Source organism: Astatotilapia calliptera, chromosome 7, assembly GCF_964374335.1.
Source record: "Astatotilapia calliptera chromosome 7, fAstCal68.1, whole genome shotgun sequence".
In the NCBI taxonomy this organism is placed as follows: Eukaryota; Metazoa; Chordata; class Actinopteri; order Cichliformes; family Cichlidae; genus Astatotilapia; species Astatotilapia calliptera.
The window spans coordinates 13,042,068-13,066,410 of NC_137428.1; the positions used below are offsets into that span (position 1 = coordinate 13,042,068).

Genomic DNA, 24,343 nt, shown 5'->3' on the forward strand with positions numbered 1-24,343 from the left:
TTTAACATATTTTCAGGCGAGAAAGTAGTTGTGTAAACATCAAATATCTGCTCGGTTTATCAAGATATCCCATATTTGCAAAAGTGCTTCGACGTTTTCAGAGGCGTCTGCTACCCACCAGCTCGACAGCTAGCCGGGAGCTCGAGGGTTACTGATGCGGCCGAGAACGGCACAACTCCCGGCACATCATTTTCAGATCACCGCGGAGTTTCGCTGCTCGGGTTAAACGTAATATATAAGTCACTTAGACAACCTAAAAATGTTATTGTTGGGCTTTTTTCAGTGTTTTGTTTGTTCGTGAGTAAATCGGTTTGGCTGAGATTAAAGTTATTAGATTAGATAAAATAAAACTTTATTAATCCCCCGGGTGGGTTCCTCCTTGGTTTTCACACAGCTGACTAAACGTCAAACAGAAAACTTATTAAACAGAAGTATGAGACAGTCGAGAATTTACACCAGTGTCTGGTTATATTTTAGATAGCAAGAAGCAGACGGCCGAGTTTATTAAACTCCACCGAGACAGCGGTGACGCTAATCAGAACTAGCCTTCTGATTAGCTAATCAGAAGGCTAGACCGTCCAATTTCACGCCTTTAAACTTTAAAGGCGTGTTTGTGTGTGTGTTTATACAATTGCTATTATGTTTGCACTTTATGTGTAATGTTACTGACTGCAGAGATCAGTAAGATGTGTGTATTTTTTATTTATTAGTTTTATTTATTTAATATTATTTTTTAATTGAATGACTGTCTAGTAGTTCACAGATGTCGAAAAACTGAGTGTGGTAAAGCCACTGATTTTTTTTATGTATATTTCTGCAATCTGCACATTGTACTGACTTTCATTTTAATGTTTACACCAGGGTTCCTTGTCAGCACTTTATGCTCAGATGTTTGTAAGCTAAAAATAAACTATTGTGTATGTTCAAATATACTGTTGTGATTGAAGAAGTTAAATAAAAATGTCAGTCATCAATTCATGCATCACCTCATGTCATCATAACAGAGGTCTGTCTTCCAGGAAAGAACAGTTTAAAATTAATGTAATATAGTATTGGCCATACTATATGATGTATTGCTTGTCTTTGTTTAATAATACAGAAGACAAAGACCTTAAAAAAATAATCGCATATCGCATCGCAATCGCAATATTGGGGCAAAAAATCGCAATTAGATTATTTTCCATAATCGTTCAGCCCTAGATTGACTATATCTATATATATCTATACACACATATATATCTATACACACACACACACACACACACATACACATAAATAAATAAATGACAAACATGGTCTAAAATGTTCTAAAAGGTAATAATAATTATATCCAAAGGAAACAAGAAAAATATGCATGATATTATAAGAAGTATTTTGGTAAAATGTGGAAACGATCTCTTGGTTCCCCAGTTTTAAACTGTTATACTGAATCCTCACATTTAGTACAGGGCAATAGATGTACATGTGTAAAACTGGTGTCAATCTTCTCTCTACTTCAAGCAAGAAAGCAAAAAAATAAAGATATTAAGCTATTCTTTGAATTCACTTTACAGACTGACTTAAGCTACCAGTTTAACTTTGAAGTTGAATCTTCTGTGGTATAAACGTTCAAGCATATATTTGTTCCTGTCAGACAAAATTTGGTTTTGCTAAAAGTTTTTAAAAGTGTGGGTATATGAGCAAATACCTGCAGCAGAAGGATGAAATAGTCCACTGGGTGGTTGCGGGTGTAAAGATAGTGTGCTGGGCTCAGACGGTTGTTAGGGTCAAAGTGCACTTCCTGGTTGACACTGGGGTGACGGAGCAGGTGGAACAGGACCTTCTCAGATACACGTGCTGGGCTGAAGTGTTCCACTTCTACAGAGGCCAAAGGTCAAATAGGACAAGTGAACTCATTGTCTGGACAATAAATGCATTTACACAAGTTTAAGGCACTTGACGATTTCCGTTTTCCTTCTACCTTTACCATTTTGCAGTTTACAGTTTTTTCTGTTTTACCAAATCAAGCAGTACATTAGCTCAAGCATGCCACAAAGTCAAGCTAGGACAAATCACTTGATTTTAAAGTCATGCCTCACCATCTATGGATTTAGATGGTAAACCTAATGACAGGTATTGCTTTAAAGTTATCCTGCAGCTTTAGGCAGGCTATCTGCAAACTTTGCAACCCATATCCACCTCAGCTCCTCTCTGTCATACTGGACTGACTCAAAATGTGTCATATTTGTTGTTGATTATGAATCGGTCCTATGATGAGGCAGCATTTACGAGGAAGTGTGTGATTTCTTCCTTGTGCCTTCCACGTAATGTTTATTAATAGATGGAAATATCGTTTTAACCATGTCATATTTTGGGTTAACAATAGATTCTATTCTTTCACATCATGGGACCTACAGTGACTGCAACCGCACCTCCCATAGAAAGTCAATGGATAATTTGAAATGACCTGTCAGGTGGACACTTCCCTAAAGGGGCCCCAGAGCTTTTACCCCAAGTACTTTTTTCTGTATGGTGTTTGTACTTTTACTTAAGTATAGGATCTGAACACTTTTCTCTACCACTGGACGCAATGAAATTTGTTGAATATTGGCTGTAAATGGACTGGTTCTTATATAGCGCTTTTCTACTCTGAGCACTCAAAGTGCTTTACACAACAATAAAGTGGTGTTACTAGCTGTGACCAGTCGAGGCTCAATTCTTTGAATGCTTCAGTAGCTTTTGCCAAAGACATCAATACTGGACCTTAGGTCCAGAGTTGAGTCATGATATACAAGCCTGTTTTCAGACAGAGGAAAGATAAAGGTGAGAACTAATTAATCTACTATTAGTTGTTAGGGTCACTCTAATCATTTTTGCTGTGCTTACCAAGGCAATAATAATATGAGGAAGGGTTATGACTTAAACGTAGTCATGACTCATATGCAGCGTAGCTTCATGTTTAAAGGGAGTTCTTCCTTCCCATCAACTCAAGGAGCCGCTTACAGGGAATAGTCTATGATTGTTGGTGTTTGCTCAATAATACTGTAGTCTTGACCTTACAATCTAAAGTGGTTTGAAATGACTGGTTGTGAACTGACACTATTTGAATAACTGAAATAAGTAGTCTGGAAGGTTTCCTCTAGCATCTTTAAGTACACTGGCTGAACATTTTATTAGGTACACCTGTTCAGCTACTTAAACACAAATGTCTAGTCAGCTTTTTACATTACACCAACTCAACACATTTAAGCATGTTCACATGATCAAGATGACTTGTACAGTAAAAACAGAGCATCCGAATCGAGAAGAAAACTAAATTAAGTGACTTTGAATAGTTGTTGGTGCCAAATAGGCTGGGCTGGATATTTCAGAAACTGCAGCTATACTGTGTTTTTCCCTCTCACAATCACCTCTCAGGTTCACAGAGAATTGTTCGAAAACAAGAAATGTCCAGATGGAAGCGTTTTTTTGGGTGATAAGACCATGTTGATGACAGAGCAAAATGGTCAGACTACCTCAAGTTAATAATAAAACAACAGTAACTCAAATAAGCACTCACTGGAACAAAGGTATGCAGAAGAGCATGTCTGAATGCACAACACATCAAACTTTCAAGCAGACGGGCTGCACCAGGAAAAGAGCACAGCGGGTGCCATGACGATAAGTTGGCCATACTCAAATAGCTGCCACAATTACCAGATCTTTTGAGGATCACAGATGTGCAGTGGACAAATCAAATGGTAACATGTCAACATTAATCAAAACCTCTTAAAAAATGTTTACAAACCTTGGTGAATCTGCCATGAAGACTGAGGATTTGAAGCTGTTATAGCTGCAAAGGCTGAGCCCACATCATTTTAAACCCTCTGGCTTAGAATGGGATGTCACTAGGGCTGCCACGATTAGTCGACTAGTCACGATTATGTCGACTATTAAAATCGTCGACGACTAATTTAATAGTCGACGCATCGTTTGAAGCTTTGTAAGATCACAAAGGACGCAGGAATGAGTAGTAGGATTTAAGAGTGTAATAACGGACTGAAACAGAAGATGGCAGCACTGCATGTACAAGGATGCCAGCTGCCGTTAAACCCCGAAGAAGAAGAAGCTGTGTCCCAGAATTCATATCGCAGCCCAGCGCAGTTGTCAACAATGGCGGCAGCTAGTTAGTTTTAACTTTACTCTTATTATTCTTTCTGGGTCACAAAATAAACGTTTAACATATTTTCAGGCGAGAATGTAGCTGTGTAAACCTCAAATATCTGCTCAGTTTATCAAGACACCACATATTTTCAAAAGCGCTCCGACGTTTTCGGAGACGTCTGTTACCCACTAGCTCGTTAGCTAGGCGGGGGCAAGGCTAACTAGAGCCGTGAGAACACCGGACTCCCGGCAAATCGTTTTCAAACCCACCGCCGTCTTTTGCTAGTCAGGTTAAACATATATATAAGTCACTTAGATAACTTAAAAATGTTATTGTTTGGCTTTCTTTAGTATTTTATTTGTTCCTGAGTAAATCGGTTTGGCTGAGATTAAAGTTATAGTTTTTGCACAGCTAAAACTGTCAAGCATACAGCTGATTATCAGAAGTGTGAGACGCTGGAGAATATACTCCGGTGTCCTGTTATATTTTAGAAAGCAAGGAGTTTATTAAACTTCACCGAAACAATCTGCAAATTTCATTAAAAATTAATAAACTACCATCTTGTCTTTATTTTTAGTTAGCACAAACACTTCAAGCTGTAAGCTAATGATAGTTATATAAGACCAGATGCTGCTGGTGCAATAAGCTGTACGTCCAATGGATGATGATCTGACTAGTCGACTATCAAAATAATCGTTTGTGGCAGCCCTAGATGTCACACAGTTGATAATGGTGTGAAGGCAGACGAGTGAATGCTTTTGTCAATACAGTGTATATTGGTGGGGTCACTGCATTAAACTTTCTAAAATTAGTTAGACATTACTTGACTATGCACCACTTTCTAGACAGCTGTGATACTGCACGTATTGCTAAATAATAGAGTCGGAGCCCCAAAGCTTCTTAAAGTTGTTGTTTTTTGTAATGTCAAAAAGCTAGTGTAGTGTAACTATGGTGTAACCTAACCTCTGCGTTAATACAATCTGAGAAGCAAAATCCTTTAAAGGGTGAACATGTTTTGGGAAAATGGGAAAAATGGGCAACCCCCATCATCAACTGATACCTACAAGTATTTGGGTAAATAAAGAGCAGAGGCCCATTTCAAATTTAAATATGAATAAGTGGCAATGTGAACCATGGTTTTTGTCTTACAAAATTGAGAAAACAGTCAAATGTAAAACTATTACATTTTATTCTCCATAGTACAGTATGAGAGAAATATGGCAACAAGCAAATTAGCTTCATTGAGTCAATAAGCATGATAAATGATCCAGGGTTAACTCTCTGGAAAAAGGAAACTAGTTTGCAGAAAGCGAAATCTGGGTCAACAAATTTGGACAAAGACACATTAAACCTGCTGTTGAGAACATACACTTTGTGCCTTTTACAGACAAAAAGATATTTCAGATTTATACAGTGGAATATTTCGTAATAGGACAGCCTATCCAAATGAATCCTACACTCCACTCACGCTATGCGGTTTATCTGGACATCACGCACATTTATCCACACACAGACTCCAGCAATTCCTAACACAAGATTTTACACAACCTACACAATGTGGTCATTTGGTTATTAGATCATACTCCAACCTTATGGTACAATGCTGGTTATTATTAAAATGAACTGCTGTAGCCAAGTCAGTAAGGATATCATTAGCAAGCCTTTCACTGTCATGTGCATATTTTTGTAATTGCGGAATTTGTCCCTGTTAGTAAATCTGGTGTTGTTGATGTTGATTCATGCTGAAGACATTGTGCAGAAAATTATTGTTGCTGTTCTCCTTTTCTTTTCTTTTTTTTGAGATGTTTGACCTAAAACTTTACTTTGTTGTTCTGACATTTAAATACAAACACATCTTTACACATTATACATTTACACATTTCCTGTAAGGGAAAATGTCAAAGTCAGAGACTGGTCTCAACTCCCCTTTAACCAGTTACTGCTTGGTTGACCAGGTCCGTGGCATAATCATTACATGTGCTGTGTTAAACTGTGACTATTTTATTCATGTGCTAGCTTCGGTCAGTAGAGATTTACAGATAAACACACATAATCACATACCTCTGGACAGGAAGCGGTGTGTGGCTAGCAGGAGTTGTGGTGAAGTTCGGATCTTGGGTTCTCCTTCAGGAGGCTTGAAAAGAGAAAACTCCTCATGGGTGCTGCGAGGCTCCAGAGGAATCTCCAGTGGAGTGAGGGGACGCTTTACTTTCCTGTCTACTGCAAGGGGAGTCAATAATAACAATAAATAACAATAAAAGAAGCAAAGAAGCCAATATTCCAAAAGACACTCACAGTAGCCATCAGATTCATCCAGGATCTCTGACTTGATGATCTCCTCTATGACATCTTCTAAAGTGACCAAACCCAGCACCTCATAGAAAGGATCTCCCTCTCCCTCATTGTTCACCTTCTGGACGATGGCCATGTGAGAGTTGCCTGATTAAAGGATAAAGGTTAATGGCAAATTATAGTGAGGAAAAAGGTACTTGGAGTAAAAAGAGTAACTCTGAATTATAAAGGAGACATAACAGGAAGGAGGGCTACAAAGTCATAACTCACACGAGTGATTTTCTTTAGATTCAGTGTGATAAACTTACTGTTTAAGTCGTTTCCAGTACAAACTTCTTAGAAATCACAGAAATAAGCATCTATTAAATTCACAACATGCCAGTGATATTCTGTGTGGACTACATTAGTCAGGACAGGCCTGCACTAATTTAGAGTTGGCAGTATAGCAGTTCTGGCACCTCTTTACCTTCTATAGAAAAATCAAATTAAAGTTCAGGGCAGGCGTCAATGATGATAAATATTTAATTAATGAAGTCAGATACAGTACAAAAAGCAGGATCTTGGGTTGAGATGGGTTGTAAGGCAGTTTACAGATGCATAACAGACACACTGAAGCCACTCAAATAGTGCCCTATATGAGATTTACTAATAAAATGTGTAAAACGGAATCAGTTGAATCATCATCATCATCATCAGCTAATCTGAAGTGGGATTAGCTGGCATTCTCTGCTATTCTCAAGATTGTCTGTACAAGCATATTCTTTTGCAATAAGAGCTACCAACAGCTAATTAATTGTACTTTAGTATACATTTGTTAAAGGTCAATAAAAATATAAAATATATAGGCTACTCTGGCTTTATTTATTTACTTTATTTATATCACTTCTCAAAAGGATGACATTATATACTTATCTATCAAGGCTTATTAGCTTCAGGATCACAGCAGTCAGCCTGGTTCTGCCTCTGTCTCTTGTTGTTGAAAGGGGGCCAACTCATAAGGGACTGTCTAACTGTTTCGAGTTTCTCTCTCTAATACTTTAAAGATTTGATCAAAGCATGTATCAGGCGTCATGAGACTTGAGACTTTTAATAATTCAGGATATGAGCAAAATGAAAGCTCCAAAATAAAAATAAATGTAAATAAAAAAGGTGAAAAGCTTGCAGCATGGCAACTCTATAATTTTCTATGATTCCAACCATTCCCACAAATCAAACAGCAGCCAACCTTTTTTGAATTCCTCCAACATGGCATCTAGTTTGGTATCATTGAACACAAAGTGCAGAGGGTGATTGTAGAACTTGGTGATAGTCGTCATTGGGGTGCAGTCTTCTGGATCAACCAGAGCCAAGTCTTTCACATAAAGGATTTCCACAATGTTAGACCTGAAGGAAATCAAACAAAGGCTTATGATTGGTATGAATATGTGAATAACTCCCAAAGACCTTTCCATTGCACTCTTATGGCTACCATTATATTCATTCTTTGGTAAAAAATGTTGAAGTTATAAAAGGCCTGGACACACATACTCTGGTTATTATTAAGAATATTTTGCATGTGCTAGATTATAAGAAAATATACACTTGTGCTGTTGTCTTTTTTGTCATGGTGGTTTCAAGGAATAGACATTTTTAAATGAGTGAATCCAAGGATTTACATTTATTCAACGTTATACCAAGAAGCCTAATTCAAAGCTGCCAATTCTACAGATACTCTGTTCAGATGAGGCGAATGCTGCCATGTCAAGTTTTTAAGCCATGTTTTTGTTAAGCTATTAAGTGAGTGTTGTGTTGCTGATCCCACCTCTCTTCCTCATAAATGGGCACACGGGTGTAACCACTCTGCATGATCTCAGACATAGTGGAGAAGTCTAGGACAGCCGAGCTAGGCAGCATGAAGCAGTCTTTCAGAGGTGTCAAGATGTCCTCCACGGTCTTAATGCGCAATGTCCCACGACTGAACTCCTCCTTTACAAACTCACTACAAACATAATGAAGAAAACTGAGTCAACAATCAAGTCAATTATCAAATCTTCTAGGCCAATCTTTAAGAACCAACTTCAAGTCATGTCTCAAATCCTACAAATTTAATGCAGATTAGTCCTAAAAAGTCTATTGAACCAAGTTCAAGTCGAGTCTTAAATCTTTTGAAAATGAGTCTGAGTCCAGTCTCAATACTTAATCTGTCTAAGGTGTTAATACAGTTAGACCAATACACACATGGTAAACTGAGTCTTGAGACTTAATCTGGTTCAAGCATCAAATTTTTACAGTGTTAGGCCAGGTCATGTTTCAAATCATTACAAGGCTACTATGGGGTCAAATGTGAAGTCTGTTAAAAAAAAAACAAAAAAAAACAAATCTAAATTTCAAAATACTCTCAAGACTTTCAGATCACGTGTGAGTCAAGTTTCAGGTCTTTCATGGGCAAGTGTTAAGAAGAATATAACAATTGTGAAGTCTTTAAAAAGAAGTCCACCCTCAGAATAATCTCAATTTTTTTTGGACTACTCCAACTAGAATATCAAGTGTTTGGAGATCTAAACAAAGACAACTCCTAAAAGTCAAGTCTTTCGGGTTCAAGTTACATTTCAAGTTTCTACGAATGATGTTCCTGTTAGTCATTGGTTATGCAAACAGTACAAGAAAGCACTGGCCAAAATCACACCAAATGCTTCTGTTAAAGTAAACTGGGATGTCTGGCATTAATCATGAATCAAAGCATCTTAATGTGTCAGACATTTTAATCAAATATTAAACTCAAACTTAGCAAAGAGTCTGTGTCTGGAACACTAAATTGTTCCTGTATGTCAGTGAATCTAACATAATGTACCATAAGAATTATGCACTGTAGAGTATGACAGAACACACTTTTTGTTGGTTATGTCCTATAGTATCTTTTTTTCTAGTTCTGTTTACTCTGTATGTTCAGAAGCATCATGTGTTTTTTTCTTTCTTAACAAACAAACAAACAAACAAACAGATCAGGGTTTTTTTTTTAAAACAAGTGTCAATACTCATCGCACCTCTATGTCAGATCTCTGTGATACTCTCCCAAGTCCACTATATTTACCTGTAAGGATCATTCACGTTTGCCCGTACCATCTCCATGGCCCTCTCCCTTATCCCACAGGTACTGATGTCTCTCCTCAGCCCCAGATCCAGAATCAGGCCCAGAGGGCAAGACAGGGGGCAGGTAAGCACCATGCAAACCTGGGCCAGCCAGGTCAGACCAGGCGCCAGCTGGAAGCCGTAACCTGAGCACAAGATGTGAGGAGCCAGCTCAGCTAGGAAGAAGATAAGGAAGCCGCTGTTGAACACAGCAGAGACGATGGAGCCCAGTGCCCGGTACAGGAGCACACCGAGGACAGAATGCCCCAGAGCACACAGGAACAACAAAGAACATGCCTGCGGTGGAAAAGACATGCGTTTAGAAAACACTACTTCATTTGCACCTTTCTTTCCCTGTGGCTTCCCCACGTGCTTTTAGAAACTCACCATGAAGTTCCCCCTTCTCCTGATCGGCTCCAGCCGTTTGGCGGCTCGTTTCTCCTCCTCGGATCCACAGCTGTGTAGGACATAAAGCTCGACTGGGTCCAGCCACAAAAGGCTCAAGTTCACCGTCCTCAGCAATCCGCAGATCATAAGCACAAGCACTATCAGTACGGCCAGACCCCACGGCGGGATGTAGTCTGCTGGCAGATCCGTGTCAGTGTTTATTCGCAGTCTGTCCAGGCCCGCAGATGTCCATGTCTCTCCACTCCGCACACACAGGTGGTAGTAGGTCTGCTCGTTGCCAGCTTCCCCCTCAGAGGTGCTAACCTCCACAGTTAGAAGCACGCTGTGCGCATCGTCGAGTTCTAAATTGGTCACCTTTAACTTGGAGTCCTGGCGGTTGGACTGCTCCTCGCAAGGGTCCGGTGTATCACCGACAGCCCCAGCCGCTCCGCCAGCTGCTCCTGCGAACGCGACCCACGGCAAGCTTCCATTCAGATTAAACCCGAAGACACGGAGCTTAAACGTGGCTCCTTTTGGTGCTGAAATGATACGACCCTTCATGCACAGCGGATCCACTGGTTCTTCCAGCCGCAGCCCCAAAACCTGCGGAGCTTTCTGGCTGCAGGCGCCGTACCTGATTCCGCAGAACAACACTACCATCAACAGGAACCGTAGACCTGCTAGGCTGGCCACCATATTGGAATTGGTCAGTTTGGCTTTGCCTAGATCACGTGACTTTAGCCCCGCAGCGGCCCCGCCCCCCGGAGGGTTGAGCCAATGAAGCAAAACAAACAGCGCAACTGAGCTGCACGGCGGCCATTACGGTTCCACACGCGCGCGCACAGGCCTCATCCGCGAGTGTGGATCTGTCGTACATGTTGCGGTTTTTTATTGCGTCACATCCCTTTCAAGAAGAGCCGAGTGCATCCGGTAGTGAATTTAAAACCGCGACAGGCTCTGGCTCCCATTTTCTGTCACAATTCAAAACGTATCACTTTAGGCCTCTTTACTTGCTGTTAAACTAATACAGCTGTCAGTACTGGGAGAAAATGTCACAGGCTGTTTGGACTTTTTTTTAGGCGGGTGGACGACCATGATGAGACCAAATTGAAGCAAAACTGAAAACATTAACATAGGACCAGTGTTGGTCAAGTTACTTGAAAAAAGTAATCAGTAACTAATTACCGATTACTTCCCCCAAAAAAGTAATCCCGTTACTTTACTGATTACTTATTTCCAAAAGTAATTAGTTGCTTAGTTACTTTTAAAAAACACGATTTACAACCTGAACAGGTGATAAAGCAATAGATCTTTCAGCCCAATTCTACTTTTTCTGCATAATCCATCATACAAAATGTAATCAAATGGAAAAGTCTCTTTTTAAAACTTGTTTTATTAGTTTTAACCTTTTAACTTTATGCATCAAGCAAAAACATAATTATATGCAACATTCTCCGACTGGAAGAAATTTGTTTAACATTTAAACTTATTTTCTGCACATTCCAGCACATAAAATATATATATATTTTTTTGTGTTTACACTCACTCTTTCAAATAGATGCAAAATTATTTGAAAGAGTTATTATTTATTTTCTGCTGTGCAAAACACAGCAGAAAATAAATAAAATCAAAGACTAGCAATCCTTTTGCTCTATTTTCACCTGTAAAGCAGGAGTGGCGTAGGCGGAGGTTTGCCCTGGTGCAGGTGTGCCGCAGCGGTCAGTTGAAGAATCTGCGAGTTTCTCTGTGAGTTTCCCATTACGTGGTAGCGCACTCCCGGTGCTTGCTTGGAAGTTTAGGGGGTTTTTTCGCTGTAAAAAGTTTTCTTCCGATGCACAATGAACGCTAATGTTTTTGTCACTTTTTATGTAATCAAACTCAGTAAGTAAGGCCAGTACTTCCACGCTTTAGACGCTGCACGCTCATACTCTCTCCCGTACTCGATCCATTGTTGATCTGCACACAGCTGTTGTCAAGAATGTCGCACTCGCTTATGTCACTGTCATGAGACATTCTCGCAAAAAAATCATGGTTTTAGTAACGCAGTAACTCAGCATTCCTACGGGAAAGTAACAGTAATATAATTACCGTTTTTGCAATAGTAATCCCTTACTTTACTCGTTACCTGAAAAAAGTAATCAGATTACAGTAACGCGTTACAAGTAACGCAGTAACGTTACTGCCCAGTAACGTTACTGGGCAGTAACGCGCATAGGACAAGAACTACCAAAGTAAATCAGGAAACATGAGACAGTTCTCAAAGACGCAGACTAGGGAGGGAACACGAAGCACAAAAACAAATGTAACTGGACGTGGAACATAGTTTTTGTCATCAAATGACACCTGGAGAAGAGAGACACGTATGTGAGAATGCTGTTTGTAGATTACAGCTCAGCATTCAATACCATCGTTCCCTCGAAGCTGGACAGGAAACTGCAGGATCTAGGACTGAGCAGCTCCTTCTGCAGCTGGATCCTTAGCTTCCTGTCTGACAGACGCCAAGTGGTCAGACTGGGCAGCATCACCTCATCCCCCATCACACTGAACACTGGTGCTCCACAGGGGTGTGTACTGAGCCCTCTCCTATACTCACTCTACACCTACAACTGCACAGCCACTAACAACTCCAACATCATTGTGAAGTTTGCGGACGACACTACAGTGGTGGGTCTTATCACCAATGGTGATGAGACGGCTTACAGGGAGGAGGTCAGCGCCCTGACCCACTGGTGTCAAGTCAACCATCTCACCCTCAACGTCGCAAGACAAAGGAGTTGATAGTGGACTTCCGGAGGTGCAGAGAAGTACACACCCCCATCACCATCAACGGCGCTGCTGTGGAGAGAGTGAGCAGCTTCTGGTTCCTTGGTGTACATCTGACTGAGGATCTTACGTGGTCAGTACACACAAACAAAACAGTGAAGAAGGCGCAGCAGCGCCTCTTCTTTCTCAGGAGACTGAAAAGATTTGGCATGAGCCCCCGCATCCTCAGGACCTTCTATCACTGTGCCATTGAGAGCATCCTCACTGGATGCATCACCACCTGGTATGGCAACAGCACCGCCTACAACTGCAAAGCTCTCCAGCGAGTAGTGCGGTGCTCTGAACGGATAATTGGAGGTGAGCTTCCCTCCCTCCAAGACATCTACAGGAAGCGCTGCCTGAGGAAAGCGGGGTGGATCATCAAGGACTCCAGTCACCCCAGCCATAAACTGTTCAGACTACTTCCATCAGGAAGGAGGTTCTGCAGCATCCGGTCCCGTACCAGCAAACTGAGAGACAGCTTTTTCCATCAGGCCATCAGACTGCTGAACACCTCATAGACACCTCAGCTTCACTACTGGAACTTCAACATTATGCACTCCATACTGTACAGTTTTGCACATGTCTCAACTCTGTATATTTTTATATATTTTATTTATTGTTTACTCTATTTAACTTGTAAAATATGTGTGTACACACACACACACACGTAGAAAAATATTTAGTATACACATCCAGGAATGCATATACTATTATATATTGTACATATATTTATTAGTTTCAGATGTAGCCATTCTTGTATTTTGCTTGTTTACGTTATTGTATTTGCACAACTCTGTTGCTTGTGAAGCTCGCACACAAGAATTTCACTCACATGTACTGTACCAATGTACCTGCACATGTGATGTGACAATAAAAGTGATTTGATTTGATTTGATTAGAGATTACCAGGTATAAAATCACCACTTACTAACCAATCAGGTCTCCAGAAAGTGGTGTGACCACTGGAAGATTCCTTGGACTTCTCCCGGAAAAGCAAAGCGATCAGTAGTGTCTGAAGTCTTTGTATTTCCTCGATGGTACTATGCAGAGAGCATCAGGTGCAGCTTTACTGCTTGATTTTTTTCTGTAGAAAGCAGTTTTTCAACAGTATTGTTATTCTATAGACGCCAATATATTCTAACATAGGACAGAATCCTTGCTGAACTTATAAAATCAAACAAATCAAAATCATACATAGATTAAGCTTATGTTATTAAATGTAATCGTCTTTTTAATTCAACAGCATTAACTCTGCAACTGGAAGAATAAAAATAAAACGTTTGGGACTACATTATGTTATGTCTGGAAGTGCCATGTTTTACTGATCGTAGCAACTAGCAACGTGCTAGTGCTTTATAGAATATTAGTACATACAGTGCTACACACAGCCCATTGGTTTATTTTCATTACCGACACTGGATTGCCCAATCAAATCTCTCAGGGCAACTGGTCTCTCCCGTACCTTCGCTGTGCCCTTACGCATCTTGTAAAACTGAGTTTAGTGTGGAAGAAGTGGCGAAAATGTGGAGCTAAAACGCTGAAAGAGAAATAGAAACTAAAAATAAATGCAGGAAAACGTGTCAAATTAACCGACATGTAGAATATCTGCTGCATCGTGAACTATATTACCAGTAACAACTAGAAACCAGGCCTCACAGAGCGACAGAGGAAGGTGTAATCAACGTGGTAACCAAATTGATAGAGGGACTCAAGGATTCAGGTAAAATGCATGGATGCTTTGATCATGAGCCACACCTAATAGTTAAAGTGTAGCTTTTTAGTGTCATATGCTGCAGGGCAGTGAAACTAAGAGCCAACCAACAACTGGACCAATTACAAAGAAAGTCTCTCAATATCAATGAATTATGTACATAATCAACATAGATTTATTTTTGATGCATTTTTGTGAGTGATCATGATTGGTCGCCTGGACCAAAAATGCCAGGCCCGATTTATTTGTGCCAGACCAGTCCTGCGCTGAGGAGATAGATTTTATGTGTGTAGGTTTGCCGTACCTGAAACCACTGAAGTGCAAACTCTGCATTGCAGTGCTACGGTAATGTCTGCATTTTAATTTGATCATTTAGAAAATGTCATTATGCTCGATTCCAATCTCCTGCTGCTGGGACTGTATCTACTAGAATACAGGATTCCCACCAAGAATACCTATTAAATCAATCAAATTAATTCCACTTTGATCTACAACAAACTAAAGCTATTTCCATGTCTCCTTTATTAGACAATAAGTTCAGGGTTGCAAGCATAGCTGGACTGGCCATCAGGCATACTTGCCTGGTGGGCCGATGGTGATTTTTCGTTTTTATGGGCCTATGATTTTTTTTTGTTGTAACGGCATAAACAATGAAAGGTGGTGGATTGGCCAGATGCTGGCCGATGTGTAAAAATAACTCAGTTGTTTGGTGGTGGCTATGGCGGAGCTTCCACAGATTCAGTAACATTAGCAAGTGGTGGAGGCCAGCAGGTGGATGATGGAAAGGTGAGGCAGGAGGAGGAGAGACCCGAGGCGGTCCGAGTGTCAGGTGAACTGAACTTCAGGTAAGAAGTTATGACCTGCAGTGTATCTGAGTCAGATATAAACCAAGTTTAGGTGTAATTTATTTCCGTTATGCTGACTTTTTACCATCAGTTACAATAACTCGTACTGCGTGCTAGCTAGCATGACGGAGTTTCTATACAGCTGGGTGGGTGCACTCAGAAAAATAAAGGTGCCAACTGGAACCAAAAGTGGTTCTTTAAACTGATGCCATAGAAGAACCTTTTTGGTGCCACAAAGAACCTTTCAAACAATGGTTCTTTGAAGAACCATCAAGAAATGGTTCTTTGGAGCACCTTTAATGGTTTTTCTGGCATGGCTGGCGGAGTGAGCCGTGTGGTGTGGAGGAAAAGGAGGACCCAAAATGCAGGCAGCCGACTGATGATATGAGTAAGAGTTTATTTACAGGTGACAGTGGCAGGAACAGACAACGAATCATGAGACATACTAACGGAAACCTAAACTGGGAAAACTAAAGAGCAACTAGAAATCCTCAGGGCACGGGGTGAAAGGCAGAGAGACGCAGACTGACGGAGGATACCAAAAACGCAGAGATACACAGATGAACGCAGACGAGCCGACAATGAACACAGACGGACACCCACTAAATATACACACACAAGGTAATCGGGTAATCACACACAGGAGGGAAGAACAGCTGAACCCAATACACATGAGGACCGGAGGAGACAAGCTGAACACAATGACAACAGACACAGACTTTCAGAACAAAACAGGAAATCTAGAACCCAAACCGGACACAAGGGGGGAGGACACAGAATAACTAGGAACAGAGGGATATAATCATAAAACACAAAACGCTGGGCCAGCACCATGACATTTTCAAAGAATCTTTTTAAAAATGGTTCTTTAAAAATGATTAAAAATGTTTTTTTAAAGAACCTTTTTGAAATGGTTCTTTAATGAACCATTTTAAACCATTTTAAATCTTTCAAAATAAAATCTAACATAAATTGAATTTGAGCAGGGTAAAATAAATACGAGCACAGCATAGACATATATTAATGGTTTATTGCCATTTCGTAGAATACCAAAAGACAAAAAGGCATTTTAACCCTCAGCACAACATCACAACTAATACATGTCACATATTAGTCATTTAAACAGTAATAATCTATAGATAACACAACAATACATGTATTGTTTAATTAATAAAACATCAGAAAGTGATACAAAACACATTAGAAATAGCAATAGCTTCATAACAGACCAATAAAATCAACACATTTTCATCAGCAGATGTTTGCATGTTCAGTAAAAATATTTCAACAACAAGTTTTTGATTAAAATGATCAATGAACTTCAGCGTTATGTAAGGCAAGTTTCATGTTGGACTCATGGTCCTTTGTTAGTCCAGTTTAGGACAATGTCTCTGATATATGTATCATATCAAATATATGTTATATCAAAACAACCCCACACCTGCAGTTGTTTCAGTTTTTCACAGGTGTTTCCTGTCAGTGGTCAACCTCACTCAGGGGGACATCCATATCAGCTAACCAAATGACAAGCTCCTCCCTTTGTGCTTCGAATCCCTCCCACTCTGAGACAAGGAGCTGAGAGAGAGAAAACAAGGGTCAATTATAAAGAAGAGAGAAAACTGAAACCCTCCTCAGAAGGTCTGACTCGCATACCTACAGTCGACCTGTGATGGACTCCTGTTTGGCGGTCACGTCATCCCAGCGGCGGCCGCACTCCCTCGCGAATGCCAGCAGCTGAGTCTGCAGGGTGCCCTGGAAGAGCTGAGTTAATGTTCGACTCCTCCTGGTCAAGCTCTCCAGCTGGATGAGCCGAGGTCTCCCCTTTCGCCGCCGCCTCTAAACACACAATCAGAAATTGCATGTAAAGCAGGAGGTGCAGATTTTTTTTGCTATTCTTTTCTAAATCCAGGCTTAATCACGTGGAGGTATTTGGAAAACTTTTTTGGCCAGCGGACAACTGCTGTCTCGCAGGAAGTCAAATCAAATGTATGCGATACACAATCAATTCACAAGAACACATTAAAAAAGAAAGTCCTGTTCTTGCTTGATTTCAACTGAATTCTGCATCAAAACAGGGTGACAGAATTAAACGAATGTTTGCAGCAAATGTGAGCACAAGGCCTCACTTTTTACAAGCCTACTATTAAAGTTCTCTTCTATGCAGACAACGTTCCTGTTTTCAAGGCACAACTTGGATCTGCTGTACAAATCTTATAGATACACACTAAATGAAACAATAGTGTGCACGACTCCAGATTCTGATCCCTCATCCTAATATGGTCCCAAAAGGCTCACAAAAACCAACATAGCAATAAAGCAAATGTTGAGGCTTCAAAATACAAAGTCCATAAACCAATGGCTGACATGGGTTTTATCATAAGGGTGATAAATATACAACATATGTTCTTAAGACTAAAAGTATAATACAGATTTTAGCATGAGAAATTTGATGTTCATTTACCTGCAGATTAGAGCAGGGCGATATGACCAGAAATATTTATCACGATATACATTTGAAAATTTGCGAAAACGATATAACTGACGATATAAATGACACTAGACAAAATACTTTACAACTCCACAACTTTATTAGTGCAAAAAACCCCATCAATGTATTTTCACTTAAACAAGCAGCTGTTTTTTATGTGCATTAGAGTTATATAAAAATGTAACAGTGCAAATTCCTTGCTGACAGTTTAACCAAAAGGCATTTCCAGTGGAAATTGGCCGACATATCCTCAGCATAACCATGTATAATATCCACAAAACTTAAAAAGAGGTTATACACACACAATACGGTAATATTATGTTGAAGCGCAGTACGTATCACTCTGCGAGGCTCCTGCCTACGATAGCCGTAATGCTCTGACAATCCATCAAGCGGTGCGGGTTCGTAGCTTAGCAAAGTCGTACTGAAACATTTGACAGATTTTCGCCGCGTACCACATAAAATCATTTCGAGGTCAGTAAACACAACCAGAATTCATACATAAGGCACACGGGATTATAAGGGGCACTGTCGATTTTCAGAAAAATCAAAGGATTGATTTTAAGTGTGCCGTATTTTCCAAACAACACGGTAATAACGACGGCCCGCTAGCATGCTCTACCAAAAATAGTGTTTTGTTGTGTATCTGACGGACAAAAGCCAAACCAGTTCCACACCACTGAAGTTGCAGCATTTTTACAAACCAATTCTGGTTCATCCGTTTCATTCAACGATCCACTTTCGCTCTTCTCATTCTGCGTCGCCGCCATGTGCGTATGTAAACATAGGCACTGCGCATGCGCGTTTTACCCATATTCTATCACTATATTTCATTTTCCTATCGTTGCCCAAAATTACACTGGTATTATTGTGAATGGTATGATATAGCCCAGCCCTACTGCAGATGCCCTATACGTGCCTGCTCTGTGGTTTTCTACAATATTTTGCACATCACTATTTAATACAGGAAGTAGGTGAACTAAAACAAGTCATATTTCTTTGTGAGAGGACCATATTAATGAAACCAACCTCAATGACATCATAGAGATCCCTAAAGATGCTCCTGCTGCTTTTCTTCCTCCTCATCCTAAGCTTCCTTCTCCTTGTCCTCGACTTCCATCCAATTGTAACTCAATCTAATTGTGTTCCTCCCCCCCTCTTCCTCATTCTGTTGTTGTGAACAGAATTAGTGTGAATCTGAATTAATTTGTGCAAACGAGAAAAATCTGCTTTTCGATCAGAGGTAGAGCTGGTCGATAGAACGATAATGATATGTATTGCGAAATAACTTTTTCTCGATGGAAAAGTTAAACTATTGCGATAGGCCTCATCTCTCTTGTCCTCTTAAAAAAAAAAAAAGAAGAACAGCCAATCCAAATCAAGTAGCGCAGAGCCAAACCAATCACAGCCGCAGCGTCACGTCACGTGACTTGTTACGTACAGCACAAGTGCCAAGCCGCACATGTGTATTTGTTTGGCAAGCAGCCAGCCGCCATGCCGCCTGGGTAATGGAGGAAATGAGTGTGCTGACTAGAGAAAAATCTACCGAGAGGAAATGAGTGTGCCGAGAGCATGACCGAAGGTTACCGAAGAGAAAACAAATGATGGTTCCAATGCCGGAGAGATTGTCGAACGGAAGAGCCATAGAAGTTCCGTAGTGTGAAGGTATTTCGGCTATTTCAAGTCTGACAAAAAACAGAGTAGCGCACACGGTAAATTGTGCCAAAAGCAAGTCTGGAAATACAATAAACCGGTGCATGCTCAATCACTGACTGGAAGCGCTAATTCGCCATTCGGCTTTTGTCAGACTAAAGTAACTGTTAAAACAGTTTGAAAAGCTAAGCTATACAACAAGGAGAGATTGAGAATTTCCTTTTAGTTCTCAGTTTATTTGATATTGACAAAAGTTAGTCAATTTTGTCTGTTCTTCTGTAAAACAAACTAAGATTTATTTTTAGAATTAATATTTTGTTTCTAAGTGGAATTGACAATTTAGTAGTCTGTTTCATTTGTTCTATTTTGAAACTTAAACGCTTTAGCGGCTGCCTATTGTGTAGTTTGCAGTGATGTTGTGGCAGTGATGTACACTGTTCTGATGGTATATATGTATCAATCTATCAATTGTTTGTTGTAAGACTCAGATAAAAAAAATTTTTTTAAAGCGAGACATTTTAAATGAGAATAAGAAAGAAAAGTATTTCCTTGTGCCCCCCTTTCCCCGTTAATGCCCTACATGGACCCCTGGCAACACTTTGCTAGACCCGCCCCTGCACAGTTAGCAGCTGTCAGCTACTTAGAAAAGGATCCTGGTGTTATTTGTCTCTCAGAAACAGTTCACGACTTCCCTTCAACTCATTCCTGTCACCTAAAAGGTAAACCTGTTTCTCCATCACCTGTTCAGCTCTGATGATCCAGTAAGGACATCTCCTGGTTTCATCTTCATGTTTCCCTCTCACCACATATACAAACCGACATCATGACAAGCAGCTTTACAGCTGTGGCTCCAGCAAACATCAGCTGTACTATTAAATTAATATTACATAAATTCTAAGAACAGCTGATCAAGCTTAAACGTGCTGCTGTTGTTTAGCGCGACACCCGCGGTTTCCTCTTTCTGGCGCAAAGTGGGCGATAAATAAACAAGAGAGAAAAGCCGATCAGCTGATCACTGATCAGTTTTATGATTGAAGTAGAAACAGGAGAGGAGAGAATGAGAGAAGAAGAGGCAGCTGTGCAGCGTAAACACAGAATAAATCCAGCTTTGTGTCTTTTTCATTGTAGCTGAAGTCCGGGACAAAATGTTCCTTTTCACCTCAATACGAAAACGCGTAATATTTTCTCTGAATACCAGACGATTCTGTTTTTTACGGGATGGTTGGCAACTCTAATAATTAACCATATGAACAAAATAAAGTTCAACATCAGTAACATAGCACCCACCCAGCTGAGAAACTCCGTCATGCTAGCTAGTTTTTTCATAGTTAGATGCCTGGCTGACAACTGTATAAAACAAAAACTACACACAATATTCGAAGCACATAGCGCACACTGTGGGAATTTACAACTGTGCATAAATCCCCCCTAATATTGGTATGATCCGAGCTCAGACACACTAAGCGACTGAGCCAGGGGGTGGGGGAGCTGCTGCCTGCGAGTGTGCTATTGGAGAAGCGCAGCCAGGCAGACAGAACAGAACTGAAGTTCGACCAGGTACCAAAGCAAATCATTCGTACTGTACAAATAATGTAAATATGACAGTGTATCACGAAAGATTGATACCAAACTGATCACTTGACCCATATTATGTTACTTGCTCTTAAAGTGAATCAACAAATGGCGAAATGAAAAGCCGAACAACAATGCTGTTTCGTTAGAGAGTCTTAGCTTACATGTGTGTTTATTTCATATTTTCAGTTGTTACCCTCCACGGCTAAATAAATCGGTTTCAGTAATGTACTGATATACAAGAATGGACATAAGGGGCCTCTTTCAAAGAAAAAACTCTGGTAGATGTTATTTTATATATTATGCTTTGTATGTTGTTCAGTATATTCCTATGCAAAACAAGAGGGATTTCAATACACAGCAGTATATTCACAGTTTAAACCAGATATTTACATACACTTTATGGAAAACACAAAACATTTTTTTTACTGTACAAGATCAATTTAGAGTAAACTTGTTTTGTTTTGGATAAATAAATATTGAAATATATTTTGAATTAGTTAAATGTCAGAATAAAGAGAGACAGAGCAGTCTATTTTTGATCACTTTCATCAAATTTAGGTGTACATATACTCTAGGTCAGGGGTCGGCAACCCGCAGCTCCGGAGCCGCATGCGGCTCTTTAGTCTTTATTTTGCGGCTCCGGGTGGTTTGGGAAAATAAATTAGAAGTATTTAGCTGAAGTGTATTTTATTTGTTTTTAGTTTTTTTTTTAAAACTTGTAGTTCTAAATTGGAAGATTATTGTGATTTTGAAATATAAAAATAAAATTATATCTTATTATTTTTGCATCGCTCAAAATACGCGTCACACTCGCGGAAGCCGGTATACCCGCCGAAACGCTGTGCATTTATCGAGACTTTCGACCCCAGGTAGGCCAATTATGGATCTTCGGATCCACATTATGTTGGCAGCTATTCTCCACCGTGAACTATGTTAAAAACAAACACCGCTCACGCCCCACAGATGACAGCTTACAGTCCTGCTTAAAGATGAAAGCCCTGTTTTGCAGACGCTGTGCGCAGAGGTTCAGGACCATAAGTCTTATTGTAAACATATCACGACAGACCCGACGATATTTGCATGAACATGCTTTTCAGCATCTCTTTATTGACCGCTTTTCACACACGGTTGCTGTACGCATACAGCCGGCTGTAGCTTTTCAGCTCACAGCCCGACACATACCAACACAACAGCATAGAGAACACAGACTTTAAGGCGGCGAGGCGTGATTGCGGATGCCGCTCAGGTGCGTCCGACTTCCATACAGAGGCACTGCAGACCACGTCCCGCCACACACATTAACCAGGTAAAGTACATATTTAGGCAGAATTTTGCAAATATCTTTTTTTTTTTTTAGCAGCATAGTGCTTTTTTTTCCAATTACTTTTTAAAAGTCAGGTCAATGCTCCAAAAGCCCAAAGGCGATATAAGGGTGGCGGCTCACAACAGTTTTTGTTTGCTGGATCCTTTTAGTTCAGCTGGGTGTCTTTCCTTTTGTTATATTTCTTTAAGAGTTCAAAATGTGTTAATTACATAAATAAAATGTAATTTTCTCGGTAGCACTTCATGGATTTCATAAGCAACACACCTTAGTTGCTCTGTGGATTCTTTTAAAAAGCAGTTAAAAACTTTTCTTTTCAAACAAGCCTTTTGTTGATCTACGTATTTTATATTCTTTACATTATTTACATTTGATCTTTTACATTGTGTATAATGTCTATTGATTGTATTGTTTATTTTAATATTTGTGTACAGCGCTTTGTGACTGCCTGTCTGTGAAAAGCGCTTAATAAATAAACTTTACTTACTTACTTTAGTTGTTCACACAAAGCATAAAGGTAAAATAAAAAACAATATATGCAGTGTTATCTTCATTTTAGAAGTCAAAAAGTATTTGCGGCTCCCAGTGTTTTCTTTTGCATGGAAACCGGGTCCAAGTGGCTCTTTGGGTGTTAAAGATTGCAGACCCCTGCTCTAGGTTTATTGTTAATTAATAAGAACACTCCAGACTCCATTCTGAGCTGAAGAAGCTTCTGATAGGTTAGTAGAGTCCATGTGAGTAAACTGGTGGCACCTGTGGATGCATATAAAGCAAAACACAGAGCCCGTTTCTTTGAAATGGGAAAGTCAAGAGATATCAACCAAAACACCAGGAAAAGAATTGTGGCGCTCCATAAGTGTGGCTCAGTTTTTAATACAATTTGGTGCCATTTACAATTAAGAAATACAGATAGTTTCTCTCTTTACTCTTAAAGTTAACAAAAATGGTTTTTATATTTATCAATCTAAAAAAAATAAACATTTTGTCTGATTTGATGTTACAATTAAAAAAGTGTTTTTTATCTGAAGAGAATGTGAATATCTGGTTTCAACTGTATATTTGAGGATGTTGGTGTTTGGCTTGATTGTCAGCACAAAGAAGGAGAGAAAGGGAGAGAGAGGAACAGAGAGGGAGATGGAGAATGAGGACAGAACAGAGATGGAACAAGAGCAGGTGAGACAGACATGTTAGTCAAATGGTTGTTTACCAAAAGTATCACCGTATCATAGTACTCATGTATCTCGTACCTAGTGTTTCTTTTTAGGTTTGTTATTTTTCAAATTCCATATTCATTGCAGGCTTGTTTGCACAACAATGCTAAATAATTATATAAACTTTTCTCAATCTAAATAGTGGACTTTGGTAGAATTAAAAAATAAGTGTAGTGCAGGGGCCCGTTCTTCGTACGTCGCTTACTACATCCAAGATCAAATGACACATCCAAGATCAAATCATCGCGCTAACCGTGAGCTCGCTAATCCGGTTCCCCGAACACACCTGCTGTTGACGATTACTACAGCTGGACGCAGGAATGTGACATCACTGGGTGTCGTAAAAGGGGCTACGCATCGATAGTAGAAACATTGATCGGCAACCCTTTGATTGGTCGGCGAAAATGTCCAAGGGGCGTGCTCGGTATTTTCCGGCAGCAGAGCAAGAACTCATGAGTGAGGGATTTCAGGAGTTTCAGAGTTTAATTAAAACGCAAGAGAACACTGCAAAGGCTGCAAAAGCAAGGAGAGAGGGCTGGCAGAAAGTTGCTGACAAATCAAACTCGTAGGTAATTTAATAATAATAATAATAATGGATTGGATTTATATAGCGCTTTCCAAGGCACCCAAAGCGCTTTACGATACCACTATTCATTCACTCCCACATTCACACACTGGTGGAGGCAGCTACGGTTGTAGCCAGGCTGCCATATCGCGCCATCGGCCCCTCTGGCCAACACCAGTAGGCGGTAGGGTAGATCTATCATATGACACTATATTGTCCAATATCATATGGCATTATATTATATTATAATATGTTATAT

General features: G+C 40.0%; 2 protein-coding genes across 8 annotated transcripts in view; both read right to left on the minus strand.

Moving 5' to 3' along the window:
- cnnm3 (cyclin and CBS domain divalent metal cation transport mediator 3) overlaps positions 1 to 10,633 on the minus strand; it is a 36,045-nt gene extending 25,412 nt beyond the window's left edge. For 3 of the 7 annotated variants that reach the window (XM_026173001.2, XM_026173002.2, XM_080303488.1), the window contains exons 1-7: positions 9,911 to 10,629; positions 9,486 to 9,820; positions 8,217 to 8,393; positions 7,641 to 7,798; positions 6,419 to 6,562; positions 6,185 to 6,343; positions 1,688 to 1,857 (exon numbers count right to left, since the gene is read on the minus strand). In XM_026173001.2, coding sequence (XP_026028786.1) covers positions 1,688 to 1,857; positions 6,185 to 6,343; positions 6,419 to 6,562; positions 7,641 to 7,798; positions 8,217 to 8,393; positions 9,486 to 9,820; positions 9,911 to 10,606 — 1,839 coding nt within the window. In that variant the 5' untranslated portion in view covers positions 10,607 to 10,629. Of the gene's footprint in view, positions 1 to 1,687; positions 1,858 to 6,184; positions 6,344 to 6,418; positions 6,563 to 7,640; positions 7,799 to 8,216; positions 8,394 to 9,485; positions 9,821 to 9,910 lie in introns of all 7 variants that reach the window. The other 4 variants (XM_080303487.1, XM_026173004.2, XM_026173000.2 and 1 more) reach the window with 4 other exon arrangements.
- A 5,650-nt stretch (positions 10,634 to 16,283) lies between these two features.
- Positions 16,284 to 24,343, minus strand: part of LOC113025364 (metal transporter CNNM4-like) — a 60,642-nt gene continuing 52,582 nt past the window's right edge. The window contains exons 8-9 of the mRNA XM_080303486.1: positions 16,925 to 17,107; positions 16,284 to 16,846 (exon numbers count right to left, since the gene is read on the minus strand). Coding sequence (XP_080159612.1) covers positions 16,925 to 17,107 — 183 coding nt within the window. The 3' untranslated portion in view covers positions 16,284 to 16,846. The remainder of the gene's footprint in view (positions 16,847 to 16,924; positions 17,108 to 24,343) is intronic.